The sequence below is a fragment of the Anas acuta genome, chromosome 25, assembly GCF_963932015.1.
Source record: "Anas acuta chromosome 25, bAnaAcu1.1, whole genome shotgun sequence".
Classification (NCBI taxonomy): Eukaryota; Metazoa; Chordata; class Aves; order Anseriformes; family Anatidae; genus Anas; species Anas acuta.
Window position 1 is genome coordinate 5,200,920 of NC_089003.1, and position 25,505 is coordinate 5,226,424.

The 25,505-nt window shown below is 52.9% G+C and overlaps 2 protein-coding genes and 2 pseudogenes across 2 annotated transcripts; 2 read left to right on the forward strand and 2 right to left on the reverse strand.

Annotated features, from left to right (window-relative positions):
* The first annotated feature begins 4,565 nt into the window (after window positions 1-4,565).
* LOC137844532 (feather keratin 1-like) lies at window positions 4,566-5,352 on the forward strand (annotated as a pseudogene).
* Window positions 5,353-8,655: 3,303 nt separating this feature from the next.
* On the reverse strand, window positions 8,656-9,253 carry LOC137844526 (feather keratin 1-like). The gene has a single exon (XM_068660977.1). The coding sequence runs from the start codon at window positions 9,234-9,236 to the stop codon at window positions 8,922-8,924; it is 315 nt and encodes a 104-aa protein (XP_068517078.1). The 5' UTR covers window positions 9,237-9,253; the 3' UTR covers window positions 8,656-8,921.
* Window positions 9,254-14,873: 5,620 nt separating this feature from the next.
* On the reverse strand, window positions 14,874-15,660 carry LOC137844533 (feather keratin 1-like; annotated as a pseudogene).
* A 4,764-nt stretch (window positions 15,661-20,424) lies between these two features.
* LOC137844548 (feather keratin 1-like) lies at window positions 20,425-20,755 on the forward strand. Its single transcript, XM_068661007.1, has one exon. The coding sequence runs from the start codon at window positions 20,440-20,442 to the stop codon at window positions 20,752-20,754; it is 315 nt and encodes a 104-aa protein (XP_068517108.1). The 5' UTR covers window positions 20,425-20,439; the 3' UTR covers window position 20,755.
* The last annotated feature ends 4,750 nt before the right edge of the window (window positions 20,756-25,505 follow it).

Below are 25,505 nucleotides of genomic sequence, written 5' to 3' on the forward strand. Positions count from 1 at the left end.
AGCGTCAGATACACCTCATCCAAGCCCCAGCTCCTCTCCATGACACACCTGCCAATCCCTTCCCTCTCCCATGGCTAGTGCTCCCAAGATGCAGAAGTCTATGAAGGTGCAGGCATCTGCTAACAAATCTCCAGGGAAGAAGAAGAGGGGAAAGGGCTTCAGACTCACCTTGATCCCAAGAAGATGGAGGAGGCAGGAGTGGATGAAGACACAGAGGAAATGGGGCTGCTTTTATACCTCCCGTGAACTGCCTCAGGCCCACAATCACTCTGTGCAGGCCGTAATTTTCCATCAGACTCACCTCAAATGCAAAATAGGTTTCCTAATGGCACAGATTTTGTTTTGGTTTCCATCAACTCTGCCATTTCATTTCCTCATTTTTGACATGCCTATTTTACCATACAGGCTACTTTCTAGTGGTGCTATGAGAGACCCAAGTAATACCCCAGCAGGATCACATCAGTATGGGCAAAAAAGGAGCCCGAGTGCAGGAGTGGTTGCATTCAGTCAGAGGACAGGACATGGCTTTGTGCACTTCAGGGAATGGTTGGTGATGTGTTTTGCAGGAAGAGGGCCTGCTCCTCATGGAGCTGCAATCACAGCAGAGCACCCAAGGTCCTGTTCATTAAGAATGCACCATAAGCTTCTCTCTTGTCCCTCCCTCATTGCTCCATCCAACGGTCACTGGTCTTTGCCTCCCCAGGCATCCAGGCTGTGCCAATGCTTTCAGCTGTCTGCCTTGATGCCATTACCACTTCCACTAACTTGGGAGGAGACAGCAACTGGGGGCCCGCTGGTGCACTCTGGTGCAGGGCTGCCACAAGGGGAGACCTAGACAGCCTGCGGGAATGGGCCCTCAGGAACCTCAAGGCAATCTAGAAGGACAAAAGGCAGGTCCTGCACAGGATGGGGAACAAACTCTTGCAGCACTGCAGACTGGGGACTGAACTACCCTCTGATCCTGCGTCCCCTGGACCTCCTCTGAGTAGGTCTGCCCCCAGAGTAGGGTCAGACATGAAGGGTGGAAGGCAAGGGACACACAAGCCTCACCCTCCTGGCCAAAGAGATGGGGCTGTATGTAGGAGCTCTCCTGAGTGCTTTCTGGAGGGAAAGAAAGGCTTGCAGAAAACATCTTCCCCCTTGATGGGACTCGTCTCTGGGTCCCAGGCAATACGTCTTCTCCTAGCATTAGGGCTTCAGCACACATCCTCTGCCATGTCCCAAAGCCCTCCTCAGGCAACAGAACAAGCCAGCACCACTGGGGGGACAAGGAAGCTCCCACTCAACAAGCGAGGGCTGGCAGGAATGGGCACTGCCACGCGGCTGGGCATGCTCAGGGAGGGGACTTGCTCACAAGGGCCCTGGCTACAGAAACACCTCCCAGACTCCATCAAGGAGGCAATGCATCCCTGCTGCATGAACAAAGCACTTCCCTGCCCTGCAGACATGGGAGGCAGCTGGGACACACCCCAGGAGGGCAAGGGAATGCCTTCAGCAGGCAAGCTTTCTGGGAGAGACTCTCCCTGCCCAGGACGAGTCATGCTCTAATTTGGGATTGGCCACGTGCCACACTTTTGGCATGAAGCCAAGCCAGAGTGCCTGCTGTCTGCAGGCCTGAGCACCATACGTGCCAAATGCCCTTCTGGCCCAGCAGCTCCATCTGAGCCTGAGCTCAAACTGTGCCACCCTCCAGGCAGCCCCAACAGCCATCACGCTGCAGCATGACCTTCTGACCAGAACTCTCATAACTCCAGAAGATCACAGGATCATTGGAAAACTTTGCACAATAGGGCATGTCTTTGGGTGCGCTGCTGGTCAGGGAATGCATCCAGCCAAAGTGCATGGTACGGAAAGGAGAGTGGTGGAGCAAGACACTGTCCCCGTGAACAACTCAGTCCTCTGGTAGTGAGAAGGGACCCGATTCCCCAGGACTTGCTGGGCATCATTGTGCTCAGGAGAGCAACCTTTGCCTTCCTCACAGCAGCTGACGACATGGCTTGCCTGAAGAGCCCAGGAGACAGCCACAAGAGGGAACAAGGCCAAGGATACAGAAAACATGTCATTAAAAAGGAGCTGTCTTGTGCCAGTTCATTTCAAAACTGCAGCACAGCCCATCTGCCTATGCAGGCAATGAGCTGTGACTGGTGGAGCAGGCTGGGAGCCAGGCCAAGTTGTAGAAGGATGTGCTGTGTCCTCAGGCGAGGGAGGCTTTGGTCATCCAGGAGGGCTCTGCATAGACAGAAGGATATGCAGGACCCCTCCAGCACTTGGGACTCATCTTCTACCCCTTCTGACCTACTCTATGGTGGTTTTACTCAGCTGGGCAGCTGAGCTGCATCACAACCACTCTCTAATTCCCCCGCCTTAAAGGGAAGGGGGAGGAAATGCGATGAAAAGGGATCAAGGGTTGAGATAAAAACAGGGAGATCTATCACCAGTTATAGCCACAGACAAGACAGACTCCGAATAGGGAGATTAATGTAATTTCTTACCTATTACTAACAAGCTAGTGCAGTGAGAACCTGGAAGCAAACTAAAAACACCTTCTCCCCCAGCCACCATCTTCGTCGTTCTTCCTCCAGGTGGCACAGGGGAACATGCAGTGGGGCCTTTGGTCAGTCCGTAACATTTTGACTCCGCCCCTCCTTCACAGTAACTCTCTGCCCTTGTTCCAATGTGGGGTCCCTCCCACAGGATTTAGTCCCTCCTGAATTGATCCTGCGTGGGCTTCTCATAGGCAGCAGCTCTTCAAGAACTGCTGCAAATATGGGTCCATACCACAGGGTCCATCCATCAGGAAGAAACAGCTCCAGCACGGGTTCCCCCACGGGCGGCAGCTCCCCCCAGAATCCCTGCTCCTGCGTGGGGTCCTGTCCACCGGCTGCAGCTCCGACCCAGGGCGTGCTCCACTGTGGTCCTCTCCATGGGCCACAGCCTCCTTTGGGCAAGGACCACCTGCTCCACTGGGGGATCCTCCATGGGCTAGTGTGGAGATGTGCTCCACCATGGTACCCATGGGCTGCAGGGGGACAGCCTGTTCCACCAGAGGCCTCTCCACGGGCCACAGGGGAACTTCTGACTGAATGGAGTCAAATCTAGCTCTTGACGAGTGGTGCTCCCCAGGGTTTTTGGTGTTGGGGCCATCATCTTTAATGTCTTTGTTTAAAGACATCATAGCCCTGGAGTGTGTCCAGAGAAGGGCTACAAAGCGGTGAAGGGTCTGGAGCGCAAGTCCTGTGAGGAGCAGCTGTGGAAACTGGGGTTGTTTAGTCTGGAGAAGACGAGGCTCAGAGGAGATGTTAGTGCCCTCTACAACTACCTGAAAGGAGCTGGGGGTTGGCCTCTTCTCACAGATAACTCGTGGTAGGACTAGAGGGAATGGCCTCGGGTTGCACCAGGGGAAGTTCAGGTTGGAAATGAGGAGAAATTTATTCTGAGAAAGAATAGTCAGACGTTGGAAGGGGCTGTCCTGGGGCAGTGGTGGAGCGACCATCCCAGGGGGTGTTTAAAGAAAGGTTGGCTGTGGTACTTGGGGACATGCTTTAGTGGATGATATTGGTGATAGGAGGTGCTTGGACCAGATGATCTTGGAGGTCTTTTCCAACCTTAATGATTTCATGATTCTATGAGTCCGCTTTAGGACCTGGAGCGCCTCCTCCCTCTCCTTCTTCACTGAGCTTGGTGTCTGCAGGGCTGTTTCTCACTCCTCGCTGTTCCAGCTGCTGTTGTGCCGGAGTAGTTTTCCTTTTCTTAATTCTGCTCTCACACAGCCAAAAAAAACATTGCATATTGGCTTGGCTCTGGACAGCAGCAGGCCAGTTTGGAGCCACCTGAAACTGGCTCTTATCTAACATGGGGCAGCTTCTGAGTGTGCTCAGCACTGAGAAAAGAAGAATGAGACAGGATCTTAATAATGTTTACAAATATCTTAAGTGTGGGAGATGGAGGGAATTGGCCAACCATTTTTCAGTGGTTTGTGGGGACAGGGCAAGGGGCAATGGCCAAAAAATGGCTCACAGGAAGTTCCGCACCAACATGCAAAAGAACTTTTTCATGGTAAGGGTGATGGAGCACTGGAATAGCCAGGCCAGGGAGGCTATGAAGTCTCCTTCTCTGGAGAAATTCAAGTCCTGTTTGGATGCCTACAAGGGCAACCTGCTCTATTGAAACTGCTTAGGCAGGGGGGTTGGAACCGATGATCTCTAGAAAACCCTTCCAACCCCTACAATTCTGTGATTCCGTGATTCTGGACACCTCTGTCAGAGGCCACCCCTGAAGAACCCCGTTACCAAAACCTTGCCACAGACACCGAATACACCCTCCAGCACTTAGGACTCATCTGCTGCCCTACTGACGTGTCCCCACTCAGGGAAATGCTTGACCTCTCATCCTGTTACTTAAAAGCAGATTCTGATGCCAAATGGGCAAATCAAAAATGAGGAAATGAAATGACAGAGTTGACAGAAACCAAAGCACAACCTGTGCCATTAGGAAGGCTATTTTGCATTTGAGGTGAGTCTGCTAGAAAATTACGGCCTGCGTAGAGTGCCTGTGGGCCTGGGGCAATGCAGGAGAGGTATAAAAGAGGCCCCATCTCGTCACTCTCTTCATCCACTCCTCTCACCTCCATCTCCCTGGGAACAAGGTGAGTCTTAAAGCTCCTCTCTTTCTCCTCCTTTACATCCCTGGGGATTGTCTCACAACATACCTGCACCTTCCTTCTCTGTTGGGTCTTGTGGTTGCTAGTCATGAGCAAGGGAAGGGGTCAGCAGGCGTGTCATGAAGTGAAGCTGTGGCTTGGCTGACATACGTCCCGAGATACAGGCTTGTTAGGGAGCTTATTCGGCCTGGACGTTCTTGCCAAGGACATTGGGGCTAAAGGAAAGGAGAAGGCTGAGGGCCTCCTTTCACAGCTGCCAGCCCCCCAAGTAGCATCTGCTGTTGCTCTCCAGTGGTGGGCTGGCAGACTGCTCCTCTCTCACCAACAATATTCCTCTGGGGCCTCACTCCCACCAGGTGCACGTCCTGCCCCGAGACATGTCCTGCTACAACCAGTGCCTGCCGTGCCTGCCATGCGGACCCTGTGGCCCGACCCCGCTGGCCAACAGCTGCAATGAGCCCTGTGTCCAGCAGTGCCAGGACTCCACCGTCGTCATCCAGCCCTCTCCCGTGGTGGTGACCCTGCCTGGCCCCATCCTCAGCTCCTTCCCGCAGAACACTGCCGTGGGATCCTCCACGTCTGCTGCCGTTGGCAGCATCCTCAGCTCTCAGGGAGTGCCCATCTCCTCTGGGGGCTTTGGCCTCTCTGGCTTGGGCAGCCGCTACTGTGGCAGGAGGTGCTTCCCGTGCTAAAGCTGCTGGTGATGGCCCGGGAGGAAGACCCCCAGGGACCCAGACGTTGGTAGTGGACTGGGCACAGAGCATAGGCTTCTTGTGTTCACGGCGGCCAAACCTCTCCATCACGCCTTGGAAGAGGATGGCTCTCTCAGAGAGCATGGCCCATGTCTGCCTTTCCCCTCCTCCACTCTCTCCTTTCCCACCCGTGTCCTTGTTACTCACTGCAGCTCCACTGTGCTCTGAATCCCACAACGTCATCGCTGAGAGGACCTGCTGGCCCTTCTCCTGCAGTGGAGCAGACAGGTGGCCAAATGGTAGCCTGCCCACCATGGCCACACAGCTCACATTCTCGTCTGCCCCTGGTGATTCCTGCACTTAGGCCCCCCCTTGGAGTGACATCCTTTCCCCCGTTTGACTCTAATATTAAAGTTCTGCTGCATCCCAGCCTTTGCCTCTGAGTTGTCTTTCCCCTGCAGCTGCTTTTCCAGGATGCCTGGGGAGAGAGGTGTTGCTCATGGGTAGTTCTGGGAGCAGGTGATTGCTGATGCTCATTCTTAGCAATTATTAACACAGACTTGCATTCAATATGCTTCTTCATGCATCAGGTCACCCTCTGGATTTTAAATATGTCGTTACTTAGAGCTGGATGGATTTATCCAACGTAGTTGAGTGGCCTCTGTGCATTTTGGTGTGCACAGTGTTTCTTCTTCTCTGATAAGCACAACAGCATGAAGCAAGTAGTAAAGAACAAGGGATGACTAGGTCCTTGACAAGGTGGAGGGCATAGCTGCCCAGGAGAAGACAGGAAATCCCTTCCTAACAACAACACTGCAGAACTTGCTGTTCTTGGTCAAAGTCTGTCTTGCTACACAGCTCCAAACTGGGCACAGTGTTCTTGATGCATTTGGAGGAGTGCCGAGCAGAGTGGGATTGTCACTGCCCTCAATGACACCAATCTGAGTGGTGCAGCTGATAGAAAAGAAGGAAGAGATGCCATTCAAAGGGACCTCCTCAGGCTGGCGAAGTGGGCCTGTGTTAACCGCATGAGGTTCAACAAGTCTAAGTGCAAGGTGCTGCACCTGGCTCAGGGCAATCCCAGACAGGAGTACAGACAGGGAGAAAAACTCATCGAGAGCAGCCATGTGGAGGGAGACTTGGAGAGAGACTTTACCCTACTCTGCCCTCGTGAGGCCACATTTTGAGTAGTGAGTCCAGGTCTGGGGCCTCAGGCACAAGAACGATGTGGACTTCTTAGGGTGAGTCCATCGTAGGGTAAAATATGATCAGACGGCTGGAGCACCTCTCCTCTGAAGAAAGGCTGAGAGAGCTCAAGAAGTTCAGCATGGAGAAGAGAAGGCTCTGGGGAAACCTCGTTGTGACCTTTCAGTACTTAAAGGGGTCTCAGAAAAAAAGATTGAGAAGAACTTTTTACTTGGGTAGAAAATGATAGGGCAAGGGGTAATGGTCTTAAACTAAAAGAGGACAGATTTAGACTAGACCTTAAGAGGAAATCTTCACTGTAAGGGTAGTGAGGCACTGGAACAGGTTGCCAAGAGAAGCTGTGGATGCCCCATCCCTGGAGGTGTTCAAGGCCGTTCTGGATGGGGCCTTGGCCAATCTGATACAGCAAGTGACATCCCTGTCTGTGGCAGGGGGCTTAGAGTTAGATGATCATTAAGGTCACTTCCAATCCGAGTCCATAAATGATTCTATAATTCTTGAGCTCCTGACTAAGCTTCTGCTCATACAGCCCAGAATGTCATTGGTGTCTTCGGTGTCTCGGAGCACTGCTGGGAGTCACTTCTCTTTGGGTGGGTTTACCACCCAAGTAACTTTTCCTGGGCCAGGTTTTGGTCTGCTGCCATAGAGGGGCTGCAAGACAGGTGATGTGGCATGAGGGCAGGCTGGCAGGAAGTCATCTGCCAGACTGGGCTCTGGGTCACTACGGTGTTGCTTTGGGGAGCTCATGGATGGCCCTTAGAGACACTCAGTCAGCACACGCTGCCTCTCCTCCTGCCCTCGGTCACTCCCTGCCTCCCTCTTCCCCACAAAGTTTTGCAGGAAGCCCAGGGAACAGATGGAAGGAGTAAGGGGAGAAGGACATGCACTGCCTGTGAGCCTGTCTGGTGGCTTGACGCCCAGCAAGGATCTAAGCACCCACCACCCACTCACTCACATCGCAGCCACAGTGGGGTAGGGGTGGCAGTTGGAAGACCAAGAGACAGAAAAACTCCCCAGTCAATATAAAGACATTTTAAGAAGGGCATGAGAAAAAAAGAGAAAAAACTAATGATGCAAAGGCTGTGTCTGACCACCTTCCACCAACAGACCAATGCCAATGAGCTCTCTGCAGGATGGCTACTTTGGAAGAACTGTCCTGCCGTTTTGTTGCCGGGCATGATACTCTATCGTATGCAATATCCCTTTGGTCGATTTGGGTCAGCTGTCCTAACTGTGTCCCCTCCTGAAAACTTCCCCAACCCTTCCCCTGCTCTGTGAAGGTGCAGAGGGGGAAACATAGAAGGCCTTGATGCTGAGCTCAATCGTTGGAGTGTCACCTCCGCTGTTTTAGCCACACAATCAGAACATAGCACCATATTGCCTATGGTGAAGACAATTGCCTCCATCACAGTCAGAGCCAGTACAGCCTGCTTCCCCCACTCCCTCTCCTGGTCTACTCCGGGGCCATTTTCTGCACGAGCCTCCCCGCCCAGCACAGCTGCCCCCAGAGCAGAAGGAATTGCCGCCCCTCCTCTTGCCTCTCTCCCTCTCCCCTGCTGCCCCCTTCCCAGGAACCTTTGTGGCTGCTGCCCTCCCAGGGCCACCTGCAGCTCTGGCTCCTCAGTGGAGGCCAGCAATGACAACATGCCGTCTTCAGCAGGCTGTGCACTGAGGCCGAGATGGCACGCCAGGACAGAGAGGCAGCAAAGCTGGGCCTGATGGCCAGGGGCCCTGCAGAACTCATGGGCACCTCCATCAGGTGTGAGTGACAGTGCTTTCCCAAGGGGCCCGTACTGCACAGGGCCTCACCCTTTGGGAAAGTGAATGGACCCTTGTGCCCAGCACACCCACTGAAGTCCCCAGAGCAACAGCATTGCTCCTGACAGAAGGTGTCTGGAGTGTCTGCAGGGGAAGGAAAACTCAGAGGCACAGGCTGGGATGCAGCAGAACTTTAATATTAGAGTCAAACGGGGGAAAGGAGGTCACTCCGAGAGGGGGCCTAAGTGCAAGAAGCAAAAGGGGCAGATGAGAGCATGAGCTGTGTGGACATCATGGGCATCCTGCAAGATATCTATCTGCCCACTGTGCTGAGGGAGAAGGGCCAGCAGGTCCTCTCAGCGATGACGTTGTGGGATTCAGAGCACAGTGGAGCTGCAGTGAGTAACAAGGACACGGGTGGGAAAGGAGAGAGTGGAGGAGGGGAAAGGCAGACATGGGCCATGCTCTCTGAGAGAGCCATCCTCTTCCAAGGCGTGATGGAGAGGTTTGGCCACCGTGAACACAAGAAGCCTATGCTCTGTGCCCAGTCCGCTACCAACGTCTGGGTCCCTGGGGGTCTTCCTCCCGGGCCATCACCAGCAGCTTTAGCACGGGAAGCACCTCCTGCCACAGTAGCGGCTGCCCAAGCCAGAGAGGCCAAAGCCCCCAGAGGAGATGGGCACTCCCTGAGAGCTGAGGATGCTGCCAACGGCAGCGGAGGTGGAGGATCCCACGGCGGTGTTCTGCGGGAAGGAGCTGAGGATGGGGCCGGGCAGGGTCACCACCACGGGAGAGGGCTGGATGACGACAGTGGAGTCCTGGCACTGCTGGACACAGGGCTCATTGCAGCTGTTGGCCAGCGGGGTCGGGCCACAGGGTCCGCATGGCAGGCACGGCAGGCACTGGTTGTAGCAGGACATGTCTCGGGGCAGGACGTGCACCTGGTGGGAGTGAGGCCCCAGAGGAATATTGTTGGTGAGAGAGGAGCAGTCTGCCAGCCCACCACTGGAGAGCAACAGCAGATGCTACTTGGGGAGCTGGCAGCTGTGAAAGGAGGCCCTCAGCCTTCTCCTTTCCTTTAGCCCCAATGTCCTTGGCAAGAACGTCCAGGCCGAATAAGCTCCCTAACAAGCCCGTATCTCGGGACGTATGTCAGCCAAGCCACAGCTTCACTTCATGACACGCCTGCTAACCCCTTCCCTTGCCCATGACTAGCAACCACAAGACCCAACAGAGAAGGAAGGTGCAGGTATGTTGTGAGACAATCCCCAGGGATGTAAAGGAGGAGAAAGAGAGGAGCTTTAAGACTCACCTTGTTCCCAGGGAGATGGAGGTGAGAGGAGTGGATGAAGAGAGTGACGAGATGGGGCCTCTTTTATACCTCTCCTGCATCGCCCCAGGCCCACAGGCACTCTACGCAGGCCGTAATTTTCTAGCAGACTCACCTCAAATGCAAAATAGCCTTCCTAATGGCACAGGTTGTGCTTTGGTTTCTGTCAACTCTGTCATTTCATTTCCTCATTTTTGATTTGCCCATTTGGCATCAGAATCTGCTTTTAAGTAACAGGATGAGAGGTCAAGCATTTCCCTGAGTGGGGACACGTCAGTAGGGCAGCAGATGAGTCCAAAGTGCTGGAGGGTGTATTCAGAGACCATGGTAATGTTTTTGGTAATGGGGATCTACTTGGGTATCCTCTATGAGAAGTATCTAGAAGCTTCCCAAGAGCTGCCTGTGGACCTCCTCTGAGTAGGTCTGCCCAAGGGGCAGGCTCAGACATGGATGGTAGGGAGAAAGGACATACAGGGCTCACCCTCCTGGCCAAAGAGATGGCTGTGTGTAGGAGCTCTCCTGATGCTTTGTGGATGGGAATGAAAGGGTTACAGAAAACATCTTCCCCCTTGCTAGGACTTGTCTCTAGGTCCCAGGCAATACGTCTTCTCCTAGCATTAGAGCTTCAGCACACCTCCTCTGCCATGTCCCAAAGCCCTCCTCAGGCAACAGAACAAGCCAGCACCACTGGGGGGGACAAGGAAGCTCCCACTCAACAAGCGAGGGCTGGCAGGAATGGGCACTGCCACGCGGCTGGGCATGCTCAGGGAGGGGACTTGCTCACAAGGGCCCTGGCTACAGAAACATGTCCCAGATTTCTTCAAGGAGGCAATGCATCCCTGCTGCATGATCAAAGCACTTCCCTGCCCTGCAGACATGGGAGGCAGTTGGGACACACATCACAGGATCTTTGGCACACTTTGCACAATAGGGCATGTCTTTGGGTGCGCTGCTGGTCAGGGAATGCATCCAGCCAAAGTGCATGGTACGGAAAGGAGAGTGGTGGAGCAAGACACTGTCCCCGTGAACAACTCAGTCCTCTGGTAGTGAAGGGGCCTGATTCCCCAGGACTTTCTGGGCATCATTGTGCTCAGGAGAGCAACCTTTGCCTTCCTCACAGCAGCTGACAACATGGCTTGCCTGAAGAGCCCAGGAGACAGCCACAAGAGGGAACAAGGCCAAGGATACAGAAAACATGTCATTAAAAAGGAGCTGTCTTGTGCCAGTTCATTTCAAAACTGCAGCACAGCCCATCTGCCTATGTAGGCAATGAGCTGTGACTGGTGGAGCAGGCTGGGAGCCAGGCCAAGTTGTAGAAGGATGTGCTGTGTCCTCAGGCGAGGGAGGCTTTGGTCATCCAGGAGGGCTCTGCATAGACAGAAGGATATGCAGGACCCCTCCAGCACTTGGGACTCATCTTCTACCCCTTCTGACCTACTCTATGGTGGTTTTACTCAGCTGGGCAGCTGAGCTGCAACACAACCACTCTCTAATTCCCCCGCCTTAAAGGGAAGGGGGAGGAAATGCGATGAAAAGGGATCAAGGGTTGAGATAAAAACAGGGAGATCTATCACCAGTTATAGCCACAGACAAGACAGACTCAGAATAGGGAGATTAATGTAATTTCTTACCTGTCACTAACAAGCTAGAGTGAGAAACTAAAAACACCTTCTCTCCCCATCCACCCTCTTCTACGTGCTGATGGACATTTCTCACAGAGGTCACCAAAGCAGAACGCCGTTACCAAAACCTTGCCACGGAAACCCAAAATTCCCTCCAGCACTTAGGACTCATCTGCTGCCTTACTGACGTGTTCCCGCTCAGGGAAATGCTTGACCTCTCATCCTGTGTCCTTGTTACTCACTGCAGCTCCACTGTGCTCTGAATCCCACAACGTCATCGCTGAGAGGACCTGCTGGCCCTTCTCCCTCAGCACAGTGGGCAGATAGATATCTTGCAGGATGCCCATGATGTCCACACAGCTCATGCTCTCATCTGCCCCTTTTGCTTCTTGCACTTAGGCCCCCTCTCGGAGTGACCTCCTTTCCCCCGTTTGACTCTAATATTAAAGTTCTGCTGCATCCCAGCCTGTGCCTCTGAGTTTTCCTTCCCCTGCAGACACTCCAGACACCTTCTGTCAGGAGCAATGCTGTTGCTCTGGGGACTTCAGTGGGTGTGCTGGGCACAAGGGTCCATTCACTTTCCCAAAGGGTGAGGCCCTGTGCAGTACGGGCCCCTTGGGAAAGCACTGTCACTCACACCTGATGGAGGTGCCCATGAGTTCTGCAGGGCCCCTGGCCATCAGGCCCAGCTTTGCTGCCTCTCTGTCCTGGCGTGCCATCTCGGCCTCAGTGCACAGCCTGCTGAAGACGGCATGTTGTCATTGCTGGCCTCCACTGAGGAGCCAGAGCTGCAGGTGGCCCTGGGAGGGCAGCAGCCACAAAGGTTCCTGGGAAGGGGGCAGCAGGGGAGAGGGAGAGAGGCAAGAGGAGGGGCGGCAATTCCTTCTGCTCTGGGGGCAGCTGTGCTGGGCGGGGAGGCTCGTGCAGAAAATGGCCCCGGAGTAGACCAGGAGAGGGAGTGGGGGAAGCAGGCTGTACTGGCTCTGACTGTGATGGAGGCAATTGTCTTCACCATAGGCAATATGGTGCTATGTTCTGATTGTGTGGCTAAAACAGCGGAGGTGACACTCCAACGATTGAGCTCAGCATCAAGGCCTTCTATGTTTCCCCCTCTGCACCTTCACAGAGCAGGGGAAGGGTTGGGGAAGTTTTCAGGAGGGGACACAGTTAGGACAGCTGACCCAAATCGACCAAAGGGATATTGCATACGATAGAGTATCATGCCCGGCAACAAAACGGCAGGACAGTTCTTCCAAAGTAGCCATCCTGCAGAGAGCTCATTGGCATTGGTCTGTTGGTGGAAGGTGGTCAGACACAGCCTTTGCATCATTAGTTTTTTCTCTTTTTTTTCTCATGCCCTTCTTAAAATGTCTTTATATTGACTGGGGAGTTTTTCTGTCTCTTGGTCTTCCAACTGCCACCCCTACCCCACTGTGGCTGCGATGTGAGTGAGTGGGTGGTGGGTGCTTAGATCCTTGCTGGGCGTCAAGCCACCAGACAGGCTCACAGGCAGTGCATGTCCTTCTCCCCTTACTCCTTCCATCTGTTCCCTGGGCTTCCTGCAAAACTTTGTGGGGAAGAGGGAGGCAGGGAGTGACCGAGGGCAGGAGGAGAGGCAGCGTGTGCTGACTGAGTGTCTCTAAGGGCCATCCATGAGCTCCCCAAAGCAACACCGTAGTGACCCAGAGCCCAGTCTGGCAGATGACTTCCTGCCAGCCTGCCCTCATGCCACATCACCTGTCTTGCAGCCCCTCTATGGCAGCAGACCAAAACCTGGCCCAGGAAAAGTTACTTGGGTGGTAAACCCACCCAAAGAGAAGTGACTCCCAGCAGTGCTCCGAGACACCGAAGACACCAATGACATTCTGGGCTGTATGAGCAGAAGCATAGTCAGGAGCTCAAGAATTATAGAATCATTTATGGACTCGGATTGGAAGTGACCTTAATGATCATCTAACTCTAAGCCCCCTGCCACAGACAGGGATGTCACTTGCTGTATCAGATTGGCCAAGGCCCCATCCAGAACGGCCTTGAACACCTCCAGGGATGGGGCATCCACAGCTTCTCTTGGCAACCTGTTCCAGTGCCTCACTACCCTTACAGTGAAGATTTCCTCTTAAGGTCTAGTCTAAATCTGTCCTCTTTTAGTTTAAGACCATTACCCCTTGCCCTATCATTTTCTACCCAAGTAAAAAGTTCTTCTCAATCTTTTTTTCTGAGACCCCTTTAAGTACTGAAAGGTCACAACGAGGTTTCCCCAGAGCCTTCTCTTCTCCATGCTGAACTTCTTGAGCTCTCTCAGCCTTTCTTCAGAGGAGAGGTGCTCCAGCCGTCTGATCATATTTTACCCTACGATGGACTCACCCTAAGAAGTCCACATCGTTCTTGTGCCTGAGGCCCCAGACCTGGACTCACTACTCAAAATGTGGCCTCACGAGGGCAGAGTAGGGTAAAGTCTCTCTCCAAGTCTCCCTCCACATGGCTGCTCTCGATGAGTTTTTCTCCCTGTCTGTACTCCTGTCTGGGATTGCCCTGAGCCAGGTGCAGCACCTTGCACTTAGACTTGTTGAACCTCATGCGGTTAACACAGGCCCACTTCGCCAGCCTGAGGAGGTCCCTTTGAATGGCATCTCTTCCTTCTTTTCTATCAGCTGCACCACTCAGATTGGTGTCATTGAGGGCAGTGACAATCCCACTCTGCTCGGCACTCCTCCAAATGCATCAAGAACACTGTGCCCAGTTTGGAGCTGTGTAGCAAGACAGACTTTGACCAAGAACAGCAAGTTCTGCAGTGTTGTTGTTAGGAAGGGATTTCCTGTCTTCTCCTGGGCAGCTATGCCCTCCACCTTGTCAAGGACCTAGTCATCCCTTGTTCTTTACTACTTGCTTCATGCTGTTGTGCTTATCAGAGAAGAAGAAACACTGTGCACACCAAAATGCACAGAGGCCACTCAACTACGTTGGATAAATCCATCCAGCTCTAAGTAACGACATATTTAAAATCCAGAGGGTGACCTGATGCATGAAGAAGCATATTGAATGCAAGTCTGTGTTAATAATTGCTAAGAATGAGCATCAGCAATCACCTGCTCCCAGAACTACCCATGAGCAACACCTCTCTCCCCAGGCATCCTGGAAAAGCAGCTGCAGGGGAAAGACAACTCAGAGGCAAAGGCTGGGATGCAGCAGAACTTTAATATTAGAGTCAAACGGGGGAAAGGATGTCACTCCAAGGGGGGGCCTAAGTGCAGGAATCACCAGGGGCAGACGAGAATGTGAGCTGTGTGGCCATGGTGGGCAGGCTACCATTTGGCCACCTGTCTGCTCCACTGCAGGAGAAGGGCCAGCAGGTCCTCTCAGCGATGACGTTGTGGGATTCAGAGCACAGTGGAGCTGCAGTGAGTAACAAGGACACGGGTGGGAAAGGAGAGAGTGGAGGAGGGGAAAGGCAGACATGGGCCATGCTCTCTGAGAGAGCCATCCTCTTCCAAGGCGTGATGGAGAGGTTTGGCCGCCGTGAACACAAGAAGCCTATGCTCTGTGCCCAGTCCGCTACCAACGTCTGGGTCCCTGGGGGTCTTCCTCCCGGGCCATCACCAGCAGCTTTAGCACGGGAAGCACCTCCTGCCACAGTAGCGGCTGCCCAAGCCAGAGAGGCCAAAGCCCCCAGAGGAGATGGGCACTCCCTGAGAGCTGAGGATGCTGCCAACGGCAGCAGACGTGGAGGATCCCACGGCAGTGTTCTGCGGGAAGGAGCTGAGGATGGGGCCAGGCAGGGTCACCACCACGGGAGAGGGCTGGATGACGACGGTGGAGTCCTGGCACTGCTGGACACAGGGCTCATTGCAGCTGTTGGCCAGCGGGGTCGGGCCACAGGGTCCGCATGGCAGGCACGGCAGGCACTGGTTGTAGCAGGACATGTCTCGGGGCAGGACGTGCACCTGGTGGGAGTGAGGCCCCAGAGGAATATTGTTGGTGAGAGAGGAGCAGTCTGCCAGCCCACCACTGGAGAGCAACAGCAGATGCTACTTGGGGGGCTGGCAGCTGTGAAAGGAGGCCCTCAGCCTTCTCCTTTCCTTTAGCCCCAATGTCCTTGGCAAGAACGTCCAGGCCGAATAAGCTCCCTAACAAGCCTGTATCTCGGGACGTATGTCAGCCAAGCCACAGCTTCACTTCATGACACGCCTGCTGACCCCTTCCCTTGCTCATGACTAGCAACCACAAGACCCAACAGAGAAGGAAGGTGCAGGTATGTTGTGAGACAATCCCCAGGGATGTAAAGGAGGAGAAAGAGAGGAGCTTTAAGACTCACCTTGTTCCCAGGGAGATGGAGGTGAGAGGAGTGGATGAAGAGAGTGACGAGATGGGGCCTCTTTTATACCTCTCCTGCATTGCCCCAGGCCCACAGGCACTCTACGCAGGCCGTAATTTTCTAGCAGACTCACCTCAAATGCAAAATAGCCTTCCTAATGGCACAGGTTGTGCTTTGGTTTCTGTCAACTCTGTCATTTCATTTCCTCATTTTTGATTTGCCCATTTGGCATCAGAATCTGCTTTTAAGTAACAGGATGAGAGGTCAAGCATTTCCCTGAGTGGGGACACGTCAGTAGGGCAGCAGATGAGTCCTAAGTGCTGGAGGGTGTATTCGGTGTCCGTGGCAAGGTTTTGGTAACGGGGTTCTTCAGGGGTGGCCTCTGACAGAGGTGTCCAGAATCACGGAATCACAGAATTGTAGGGGTTGGAAGGGTTTTCTAGAGATCATCGGTTCCAACCCCCCTGCCTAAGCAGTTTCCCTAGAGCAGGTTGCCCTTGTAGGCATCCAAACAGGACTTGAATTTCTCCAGAGAAGGAGACTTCATAGCCTCCCTGGCCTGGCTATTCCAGTGCTCCATCACCCTTACCATGAAAAAGTTCTTTTGCATGTTGGTGCGGAACTTCCTGTGAGCCATTTTTTGGCCATTGCCCCTTGCCCTGTCCCCACAAACCACTGAAAAATGGTTGGCCAATTCCCTCCATCTCCCACACTTAAGATATTTGTAAACATTATTAAGATCCTGTCTCATTCTTCTTTTCTCAGCGCTGAGCAGACTCAGAAGCTGCCCCATGTTAGATAAGAGCCAGTTTCAGGTGGCTCCAAACTGGCCTGCTGCTGTCCAGAGCCAAGCCAATATGCAATGTTTTTTTTGGCTGTGTGAGAGCAGAATTAAGAAAAGGAAAACTACTCCGGCACAACAGCAGCTGGAACAGCGAGGAGTGAGAAACAGCCCTGCAGACACCAAGCTCAGTGAAGAAGGAGAGGGAGGAGGCGCTCCAGGTCCTAAAGCGGACTCATAGAATCATGAAATCATTAAGGTTGGAAAAGACCTCCAAGATCATCTGGTCCAAGCACCTCCTATCACCAATATCATCCACTAAAGCATGTCCCCAAGTACCACAGCCAACCTTTCTTTAAACACCCCCTGGGATGGTCGCTCCACCACTGCCCCAGGACAGCCCCTTCCAACGTCTGACTATTCTTTCTCAGAATAAATTTCTCCTCATTTCCAACCTGAACTTCCCCTGGTGCAACCCGAGGCCATTCCCTCTAGTCCTACCACGAGTTATCTGTGAGAAGAGGCCAACCCCCAGCTCCTTTCAGGTAGTTGTAGAGGGCAGAAACATCTCCTCTGAGCCTCGTCTTCTCCAGTCTAAACAACCCCAGTTTCCACAGCTGCTCCTCACAGGACTTGCGCTCCAGACCCTTCACCGCTTTGTAGCCCTTCTCTGGACACACTCCAGGGCTATGATGTCTTTAAACAAAGACATTAAAGACGATGGCCCCAACACCAAAAACCCTGGGGAGCACCACTCGTCAAGAGCTGGATTTGACTCCATTCAGTCAGAAGTTCCCCTGTGGCCCGTGGAGAGGCCTCTGGTGGAACAGGCTGTCCCCCTGCAGCCCATGGGTACCATGGTGGAGCACATCTCCACACTAGCCCATGGAGGATCCCCCAGTGGAGCAGGTGGTCCTTGCCCAAAGGAGGCTGTGGCCCATGGAGAGGACCACAGTGGAGCACGCCCTGGGTCGGAGCTGCAGCCCGTGGACAGGACCCCACGCAGGAGCAGGGGTTCTGGGGGGAGCTGCCGCCCGTGGGGAAACCCGTGCTGGAGCTGTTTCTTCCTGATGGATGGACCCTGTGGTATGGACCCATATTTGCAGCAGTTCTTGAAGAGCTGCTGCCTATGAGAAGCCCACGCAGGATCAATTCAGGAGGGACTAAATCCTGTGGGAGGGACCCCACATTGGAACAAGGGCAGAGAGTTACTGTGAAGGAGGGGCGGAGTCAAAATGTTACGGACTGACCAAAGGCCCCACTGCATGTTCCCCTGTGCCACCTGGAGGAAGAACGACGAAGATGGTGGCTGGGGGAGAAGGTGTTTTTAGTTTGCTTCCAGGTTCTCACTGCACTAGCTTGTTAGTAATAGGTAAGAAATTACATTAATCTCCCTATTCGGAGTCTGTCTTGTCTGTGGCTATAACTGGTGATAGATCTCCCTGTTTTTATCTCAACCCTTGATCCCTTTTCATCGCATTTCCTCCCCCTTCCCTTTAAGGCGGGGGAATTAGAGAGTGGTTGTGATGCAGCTCAGCTGCCCAGCTGAGTAAAACCACCATAGAGTAGGTCAGAAGGGGTAGAAGATGAGTCCCAAGTGCTGGAGGGGTCCTGCATATCCTTCTGTCTATGCAGAGCCCTCCTGGATGACCAAAGCCTCCCTCGCCTGAGGACACAGCACATCCTTCTACAACTTGGCCTGGCTCCCAGCCTGCTCCACCAGTCACAGCTCATTGCCTGCATAGGCAGATGGGCTGTGCTGCAGTTTTGAAATGAACTGGCACAAGACAGCTCCTTTTTAATGACATGTTTTCTGTATCCTTGGCCTTGTTCCCTCTTGTGGCTGTCTCCTGGGCTCTTCAGGCAAGCCATGTCGTCAGCTGCTGTGAGGAAGGCAAAGGTTGCTCTCCTGAGCACAATGATGCCCAGCAAGTCCTGGGGAATCGGGTCCCTTCTCACTACCAGAGGACTGAGTTGTTCACGGGGACAGTGTCTTGCTCCACCACTCTCCTTTCCGTACCATGCACTTTGGCTGGATGCATTCCCTGACCAGCAGCGCACCCAAAGACATGCCCTATTGTGCAAAGTTTTCCAATGATCCTGTGATCTTCTGGAGTTATGAGAGTTCTGGTCAGAAGGTCATGCTGCAGCGTGATGGCTGTTGGGGCTGCCTGGAGGGTGGCACAGTTTGAGCTCAGGCTCAGATGGAGCTGCTGGGCCAGAAGGGCATTTGGCACGTATGGTGCTCAGGCCTGCAGACAGCAGGCACTCTGGCTTGGCTTCATGCCAAAAGTGTGGCACGTGGCCAATCCCAAATTAGAGCATGACTCGTCCTGGGCAGGGAGAGTCTCTCCCAGAAAGCTTGCCTGCTGAAGGCATTCCCTTGCCCTCCTGGGGTGTGTCCCAGCTGCCTCCCATGTCTGCAGGGCAGGGAAGTGCTTTGTTCATGCAGCAGGGATGCATTGCCTCCTTGATGGAGTCTGGGAGGTGTTTCTGTAGCCAGGGCCCTTGTGAGCAAGTCCCCTCCCTGAGCATGCCCAGCCGCGTGGCAGTGCCCATTCCTGCCAGCCCTCGCTTGTTGAGTGGGAGCTTCCTTGTCCCCCCAGTGGTGCTGGCTTGTTCTGTTGCCTGAGGAGGGCTTTGGGACATGGCAGAGGAGGTGTGCTGAAGCCCTAATGCTAGGAGAAGACGTATTGCCTGGGACCCAGAGACGAGTCCCATCAAGGGGGAAGATGTTTTCTGCAAGCCTTTCTTTCCCTCCAGAAAGCACTCAGGAGAGCTCCTACATACAGCCCCATCTCTTTGGCCAGGAGGGTGAGGCTTGTGTGTCCCTTGCCTTCCACCCTTCATGTCTGACCCTACTCTGGGGGCAGACCTACTCAGAGGAGGTCCAGGGGACGCAGGATCAGAGGGTAGTTCAGTCCCCAGTCTGCAGTGCTGCAAGAGTTTGTTCCCCATCCTGTGCAGGACCTGCCTTTTGTCCTTCTAGATTGCCTTGAGGTTCCTGAGGGCCCATTCCCGCAGGCTGTCTAGGTCTCCCCTTGTGGCAGCCCTGCACCAGAGTGCACCAGCGGGCCCCCAGTTGCTGTCTCCTCCCAAGTTAGTGGAAGTGGTAATGGCATCAAGGCAGACAGCTGAAAGCATTGGCACAGCCTGGATGCCTGGGGAGGCAAAGACCAGTGACCGTTGGATGGAGCAATGAGGGAGGGACAAGAGAGAAGCTTATGGTGCATTCTTAATGAACAGGACCTTGGGTGCTCTGCTGTGATTGCAGCTCCATGAGGAGCAGGCCCTCTTCCTGCAAAACACATCACCAACCATTCCCTGAAGTGCACAAAGCCATGTCCTGTCCTCTGACTGAATGCAACCACTCCTGCACTCGGGCTCCTTTTTTGCCCATACTGATGTGATCCTGCTGGGGTATTACTTGGGTCTCTCATAGCACCACTAGAAAGTAGCCTGTATGGTAAAATAGGCATGTCAAAAATGAGGAAATGAAATGGCAGAGTTGATGGAAACCAAAACAAAATCTGTGCCATTAGGAAACCTATTTTGCATTTGAGGTGAGTCTGATGGAAAATTACGGCCTGCACAGAGTGATTGTGGGCCTGAGGCAGTTCACGGGAGGTATAAAAGCAGCCCCATTTCCTCTGTGTCTTCATCCACTCCTGCCTCCTCCATCTTCTTGGGATCAAGGTGAGTCTGAAGCCCTTTCCCCTCTTCTTCTTCCCTGAAGATTTGTTAGCAGATGCCTGCACCTTCATAGACTTCTGCATCTTGGGAGCACTAGCCATGGGAGAGGGAAGGGATTGGCAGGTGTGTCATGGAGAGGAGCTGGGGCTTGGATGAGGTGTATCTGACGCTATGGGCTACGTGGGGATCTTTGTGGATATTGACATTCTTACCAAGGACACTGCAGACGGAGGGAAGAGAAAGCTGTGGGCCTCCTTACACAGCTGCCAGTTCACGAAACATCATGTGCCATGGTTCTCTCTTGGTGGGCAGTATGATGCTCCACTCTCACCTATGTGCTCCTCCTGTCCCTCCCTCCCTCCAGGTGCACGTCCTGCCCCGAGATATGTCCTGCTACAACCGGTGCCTGCCGTGCCTGCCATGCGGACCCTGTGGCCCGACCCCGCTGGCCAACAGCTGCAATGAGCCCTGTGTCCAGCAGTGCCAGGACTCCACCGTCGTCATCCAGCCCTCTCCCGTGGTGGTGACCCTGCCCGGCCCCATCCTCAGCTCCTTCCCGCAGAACACCGCCGTGGGATCCTCCACCTCTGCTGCTGTTGGCAGCATCCTCAGCTCTGAGGGAGTGCCCATCTCCTCTGGGGGCTTTGGCCTCTCCGGCTTGGGCAGCCGCTTCTGTGGCAGGAGGTGCTTCCCCTGCTAAAGCTGCTGGCTATCTGAATTGGGGCCTCTTCAGAGAGTGACCTCATTTCCCTGTGTTGACTCTAATATTAAACTTCTGCTTCATCCCGATCTTCACTGCTTGGTTTTCTTTTCCCTGTAGACACTCCAGACACCTGCTGTCAGGACCAATGCTGTTGCTCTGGGGACATCAGTTGGCATGTGGGGCAACTGGGGAGTACGGGCCCCTTGGGAAAGCACTGTCACTCACACCTGATGGAGGTGCCCATGAGCTCTGCAGGGCCCCTGGCCATCAGGCCCAGCTTTGCTGCCTCTCTGTCCTGGCGTGCCATCTCGGCCTCAGTGCACAGCCTGCTGAAGACGGCATGTTGTCATTGCGGGCCTCCACTGAGGAGCCAGAGCTGTAGGAGGCCCTGGAAGGGCAGCAGCCACACAGGTTCCTGGGAAGGGGGCAGCAGGGGAGAGGGAGAGAGGCAAGAGGAGGGGCGGCAATTCCTTCTGCTCTGGGGGCAGCTGTGCTGGGCGGGGAGGCTCGTGCAGAAAATGGCCCCGGAGCAGACCAGGAGAGGGAGTGGGGGAAGCAGGCTGTACTGGCTCTGGCTGTGATGGAGGCAATTGCCTTCACCATAGGCAGTATGGTGCTGTGTTCTGATTGTGTGGCTAAAACAGTGGAGGTGTCACACCAGTGATTTAGTTCAGCCTTAAGGCCTTCTATTTTTCCTCTCTGCAATCCCAGAGAACAGTCGAGCAAGTGCTAGCCTGTTAACTTTCCCCACAGTAGCCTCTAGATAGCTGTGCTTTGCACTTGGAGCTAGAAGAGCTTTTTATCTTACCAATCCTTGGGCTATTATGGAGCAGTACTTGCATATCATCAAGACTCTCTACAAGCCCCCTAAGTGCCCGAGGTGGGGAGTGGGCAAGAGGAAGGGATGAGATATCACCAGGGCAGCAGAGCTAAAGCAACCAAAGGGTTATTGCACACCATTTGTCATCACACCCAGAAAAAAAAAAATAATTAAAAAAAAAGAAAGACAGAGAAGGTGGAAGGGATGCTGTCATTGAGAAAACATCTATCCTCCCAAACAACCACTACACTTTTGAGGCCTAGCTTCCCAGGACGTGGCTGATAGTGGTGGGGTGGAGTGAATAATCGTTTTCTCTTAGCTTCTGCACATCTTTTCTTGTTTTTCTCTTTCCTTTTCTTTGAATTCCACTGTCATTTTCTCCATATGTGAGAAGACTTTTTTTTCCCTATAGTACTTTCTCCCACCCTTCTCATCCTTTCATGATGGGGAGTAACAGAGCAGTTTGGTGAAGTTTAGTTTGCCAGCAATGTGTAACCATCAGAGTGGGAAGTGCTCAGAAGGGGACGCAGCTAGAACATCTGACCCAAATTGACCAAACGGATATTTCATGCCATATCACATCATGCTCAGCAACAAACCATGGGACAGTTGTTCCAAAGTAGCCATTCTGCAGTGACTGGCCAGGCATTGGTCTGCTGGTGGGAGGTACTGAAACACTGCCTTTGCATCACTTGTCTTTTCTCTTTTTGTCTACCGTTCCCCTCATAAGCTGTCTTTATTAACAGACTTTTGCTTCACAAGGTGCTGCATGCAGTGAGGCACATTTGAATTGCTTCTACACAAATTCACACAGTACGAGGAATAAAATGGATCAGCTAGAAGTCTTGGCCCAATCCCACACCTATGACATCACCAGCATAAGTGAAACATGGTGTGATGGGTCCTGTGGCTGGTGTGTCGCAATAGATGGTTACAGGCTCTTCAGGAGTGACAGACAGTAGGCAAGGTTGTGTGTGTGGGGGCGGCAATGTACGTGAAGCAGGGGCTGGACTCTGTGGAACTTGAAGTTGGCGATGGCAAAGGTAAGAGCCTCTGGGTAAGGATTAAGAGACAAACAAGTAAAGGGGATGTCGTGGGAGTCTATTACAGGCCACCCAGCCAGGACAACAACACCAGCAAATTATTCTTTGTAGAACTAAAAGATGCCTCAAGATCAACTCCCCTTGTTATTATGGGGGACTTCAACTTGCCAGACATCAACTGGGATTACCACACAGCCAACATGAGCAAATCCAGGAGGTTCCTACAGCACCTAGATGATACCTTCTTGGTGCAGGTGTGAAGGGAGCCAACTAGGAAAGTTGACCTAGGTCTGTTGCTGGAGAACAGAGAGGCTCTTGTGGGGGACATGGCAATTGGTAGCTGTCTTGGCCATAGTGACCATGAAGTGGTTGAGTTTAAAATTTTTGGTGACAGATGGAAAACTGCCACCAAAAATTCAGCCCTGGATATGGGGAAAGCAGGCTGCTCAGGGAACTAGTCAGCAAGGTCCCCTGGGAAATTGCTTTTGAAGGCATTAGCGTCCCTCAATGCTGGTCAGTCTTTAAGCACTGTCTCCTAAAAGCACAGGATCAGGCAATTCCAAAATATCAGAAGTCAAGCAGGTAGGGCAGAAGGCTGGCCTGGCTGACCAGGGATCTTCTACTGGAGCTTAGGCGAAAAAAGAAAATGTACTGACCCTGCTGGAAGCAGGGTCAGGTAACATGGAAGGAATACAGGGACACTGTTCACGTTTGTAGGGAGAAAATTCATATGGCCAAAGCCCAATTAGAGTTGAAGCTGGCCAGGTCTGCGGGAGACAATAAAAAGGTGTTTTTTAGATATGTTAACAGAAAAAGGAGGACCAAAGTAAACATAGGTCCGCTACTTGATGTGGAAGGTCACATTACAGACAAGGACATAGGCAAAGCAGAGACGTTTAATGTTTTCTTTGCCTCCATCTTCAACACTGATGATGGGCTTCATGACCTAGGATGCCCTGAGCTGGAGGACCATGACAGTGGGAATGAGAAACTCCCAACAGACCCTGAACATGTGTGGGATTTGCTGCTCCACCTGGATCCATACAAGTCCATGGGTCCAGGTGGGATTCATCCCAGGGTGCTTAAAGAGCTGGCTGACGTCATCACAGAACCTCTCTCAATTATTTTTCAACAGTCTTGGGAATCTGGAGACGTCCCAATAGACTGGAAGCTGGCAGATGTACCACTTTTCAAGAAGGGCAAGAAAATAGACCCTAATAATTACAGGCCAGTCAGTCTCACGTCAGTGCCTGGTAAAATTATGGAGAAGATTATGCTTGAAGTTATTGAAGTGCACCTGGGGGACAACGCAGCCATTGGTCCCAGCCAGCATGGGTCCATGAGGGGTAGGTCCTGCTTAACAAATTTGATTTCCTTTTATGATAAGATCACCCATCTAGGTGACCAAGGGAAACCAGCTGATGTGATCTTTTTGGACTTCAGCAAAGCTTTTGACACGATTTCCCATAGGATCCTACTGGACAAAATGTCCAGCATCCAGCTAAACAAAAACATCATCCAGTGGGTGAGCAATTGGCTGACGGGCAGGGCTCAAAGGGTTGTGGTAAATGGGGCCACATCAGGCTGGTGGATGGTCACTAGCAGGGTCCCCCAAGGCTCCATTTTAGGGCCAGCCCTCTTCAATGTTTTTATAAATGATTTGGATGTAGGACTAGAAGGTATTTTGAGCAAATTTGCCGACGACACCAAACTTGGAGGAGTTGTGGACTCGGGTGAGGGTGGAAAGGCCTTGCAGAGAGATCTGGACAGATTGGAGAGCTGGGTAATCACCAAATGCATGAAGTTTAACAAGAGCAAGTGCTGGGTCCTAAGTGCTGGGTCCTGTTTGTGTGGCTAAAACAGTGGAGGTGACACTCCAGCGATTGAGCTCGGCGTCAAGGCCTTCTATGTCTCTCACTCTGCACCTTCACATTACAGTCTAGCATTTGCCTGGCACCGAATTAACATTCCTCACAGTAGCCTCTAGATAGCTGTGCTTTGCACTTGGAGCTAGAAGAGCATTGCTATCTCACCAGTGTTTGTGCTACTCTGGAGCAGTGCTCGCATAGCATCAAGACTTTCTACGAGGCCCCAAGGCAGGAGGTGGGGAATGGGTAAGTGGTGGGGAGGGGTTATCATCAGGGCAGTTGACCTAAACCAACTAAAGTGCTATTCCACACCATTTGTTGTCACACCCAGTAGCAGAACAGAGGAAGAAGAATGAGTGCTCTTGTTACGAAATAATCTGTCCTTCCAAACAACCACTATGTTTACTGAGGCCCAGGTTCCCAAGATGTGGCTGAAAATCGCTTACTGTTCAGAAGGAGAGAATAATTTGTTTCCTTTTTCTTCCTTGCATCCTCTGCTTATTTTTTCTCTTTCTTTTTCCTTAAATTTCATTTCCCTTATCTCCACTTGTGAGATGATATTATTTTTCCCATTGTATTTTCTCTGCTCATTCTCATCCATATTTTCTCTGCTCGTACTCACAGGTAGTGCATGTCCTCCTCCCCCTACTCCTTCCATCTGTTCCCTGGGCTTCCTGCAAAACTTTGTGGGGAAGACAGAGGCAGAGAGAGACTGAGGACAGGAGGAGAGGCAGCAGATGCTGACTGAGTGTATCTAAGGGTCATCCATGAGCTCCTCAAAGCAGCGCACAGGTAACCCAGAGCTCGGATTGGCAGATGCCTTCCTGCCAGCCAGCCCTCACGCCACATCATCCATCTTGCAGCCCCTCTATTACAGCAGACCGAAAGATGGTCCAGGAAAAGTTACTTGGTTGGTAAACTCATCCAAAGAGAAGTGACTCCCAGCAGTGCTCTGGGACACCGAGGATACCAATGACATTCTGGGCTGTATGAGCAGAAGCATAGTCAGGTGCTCAA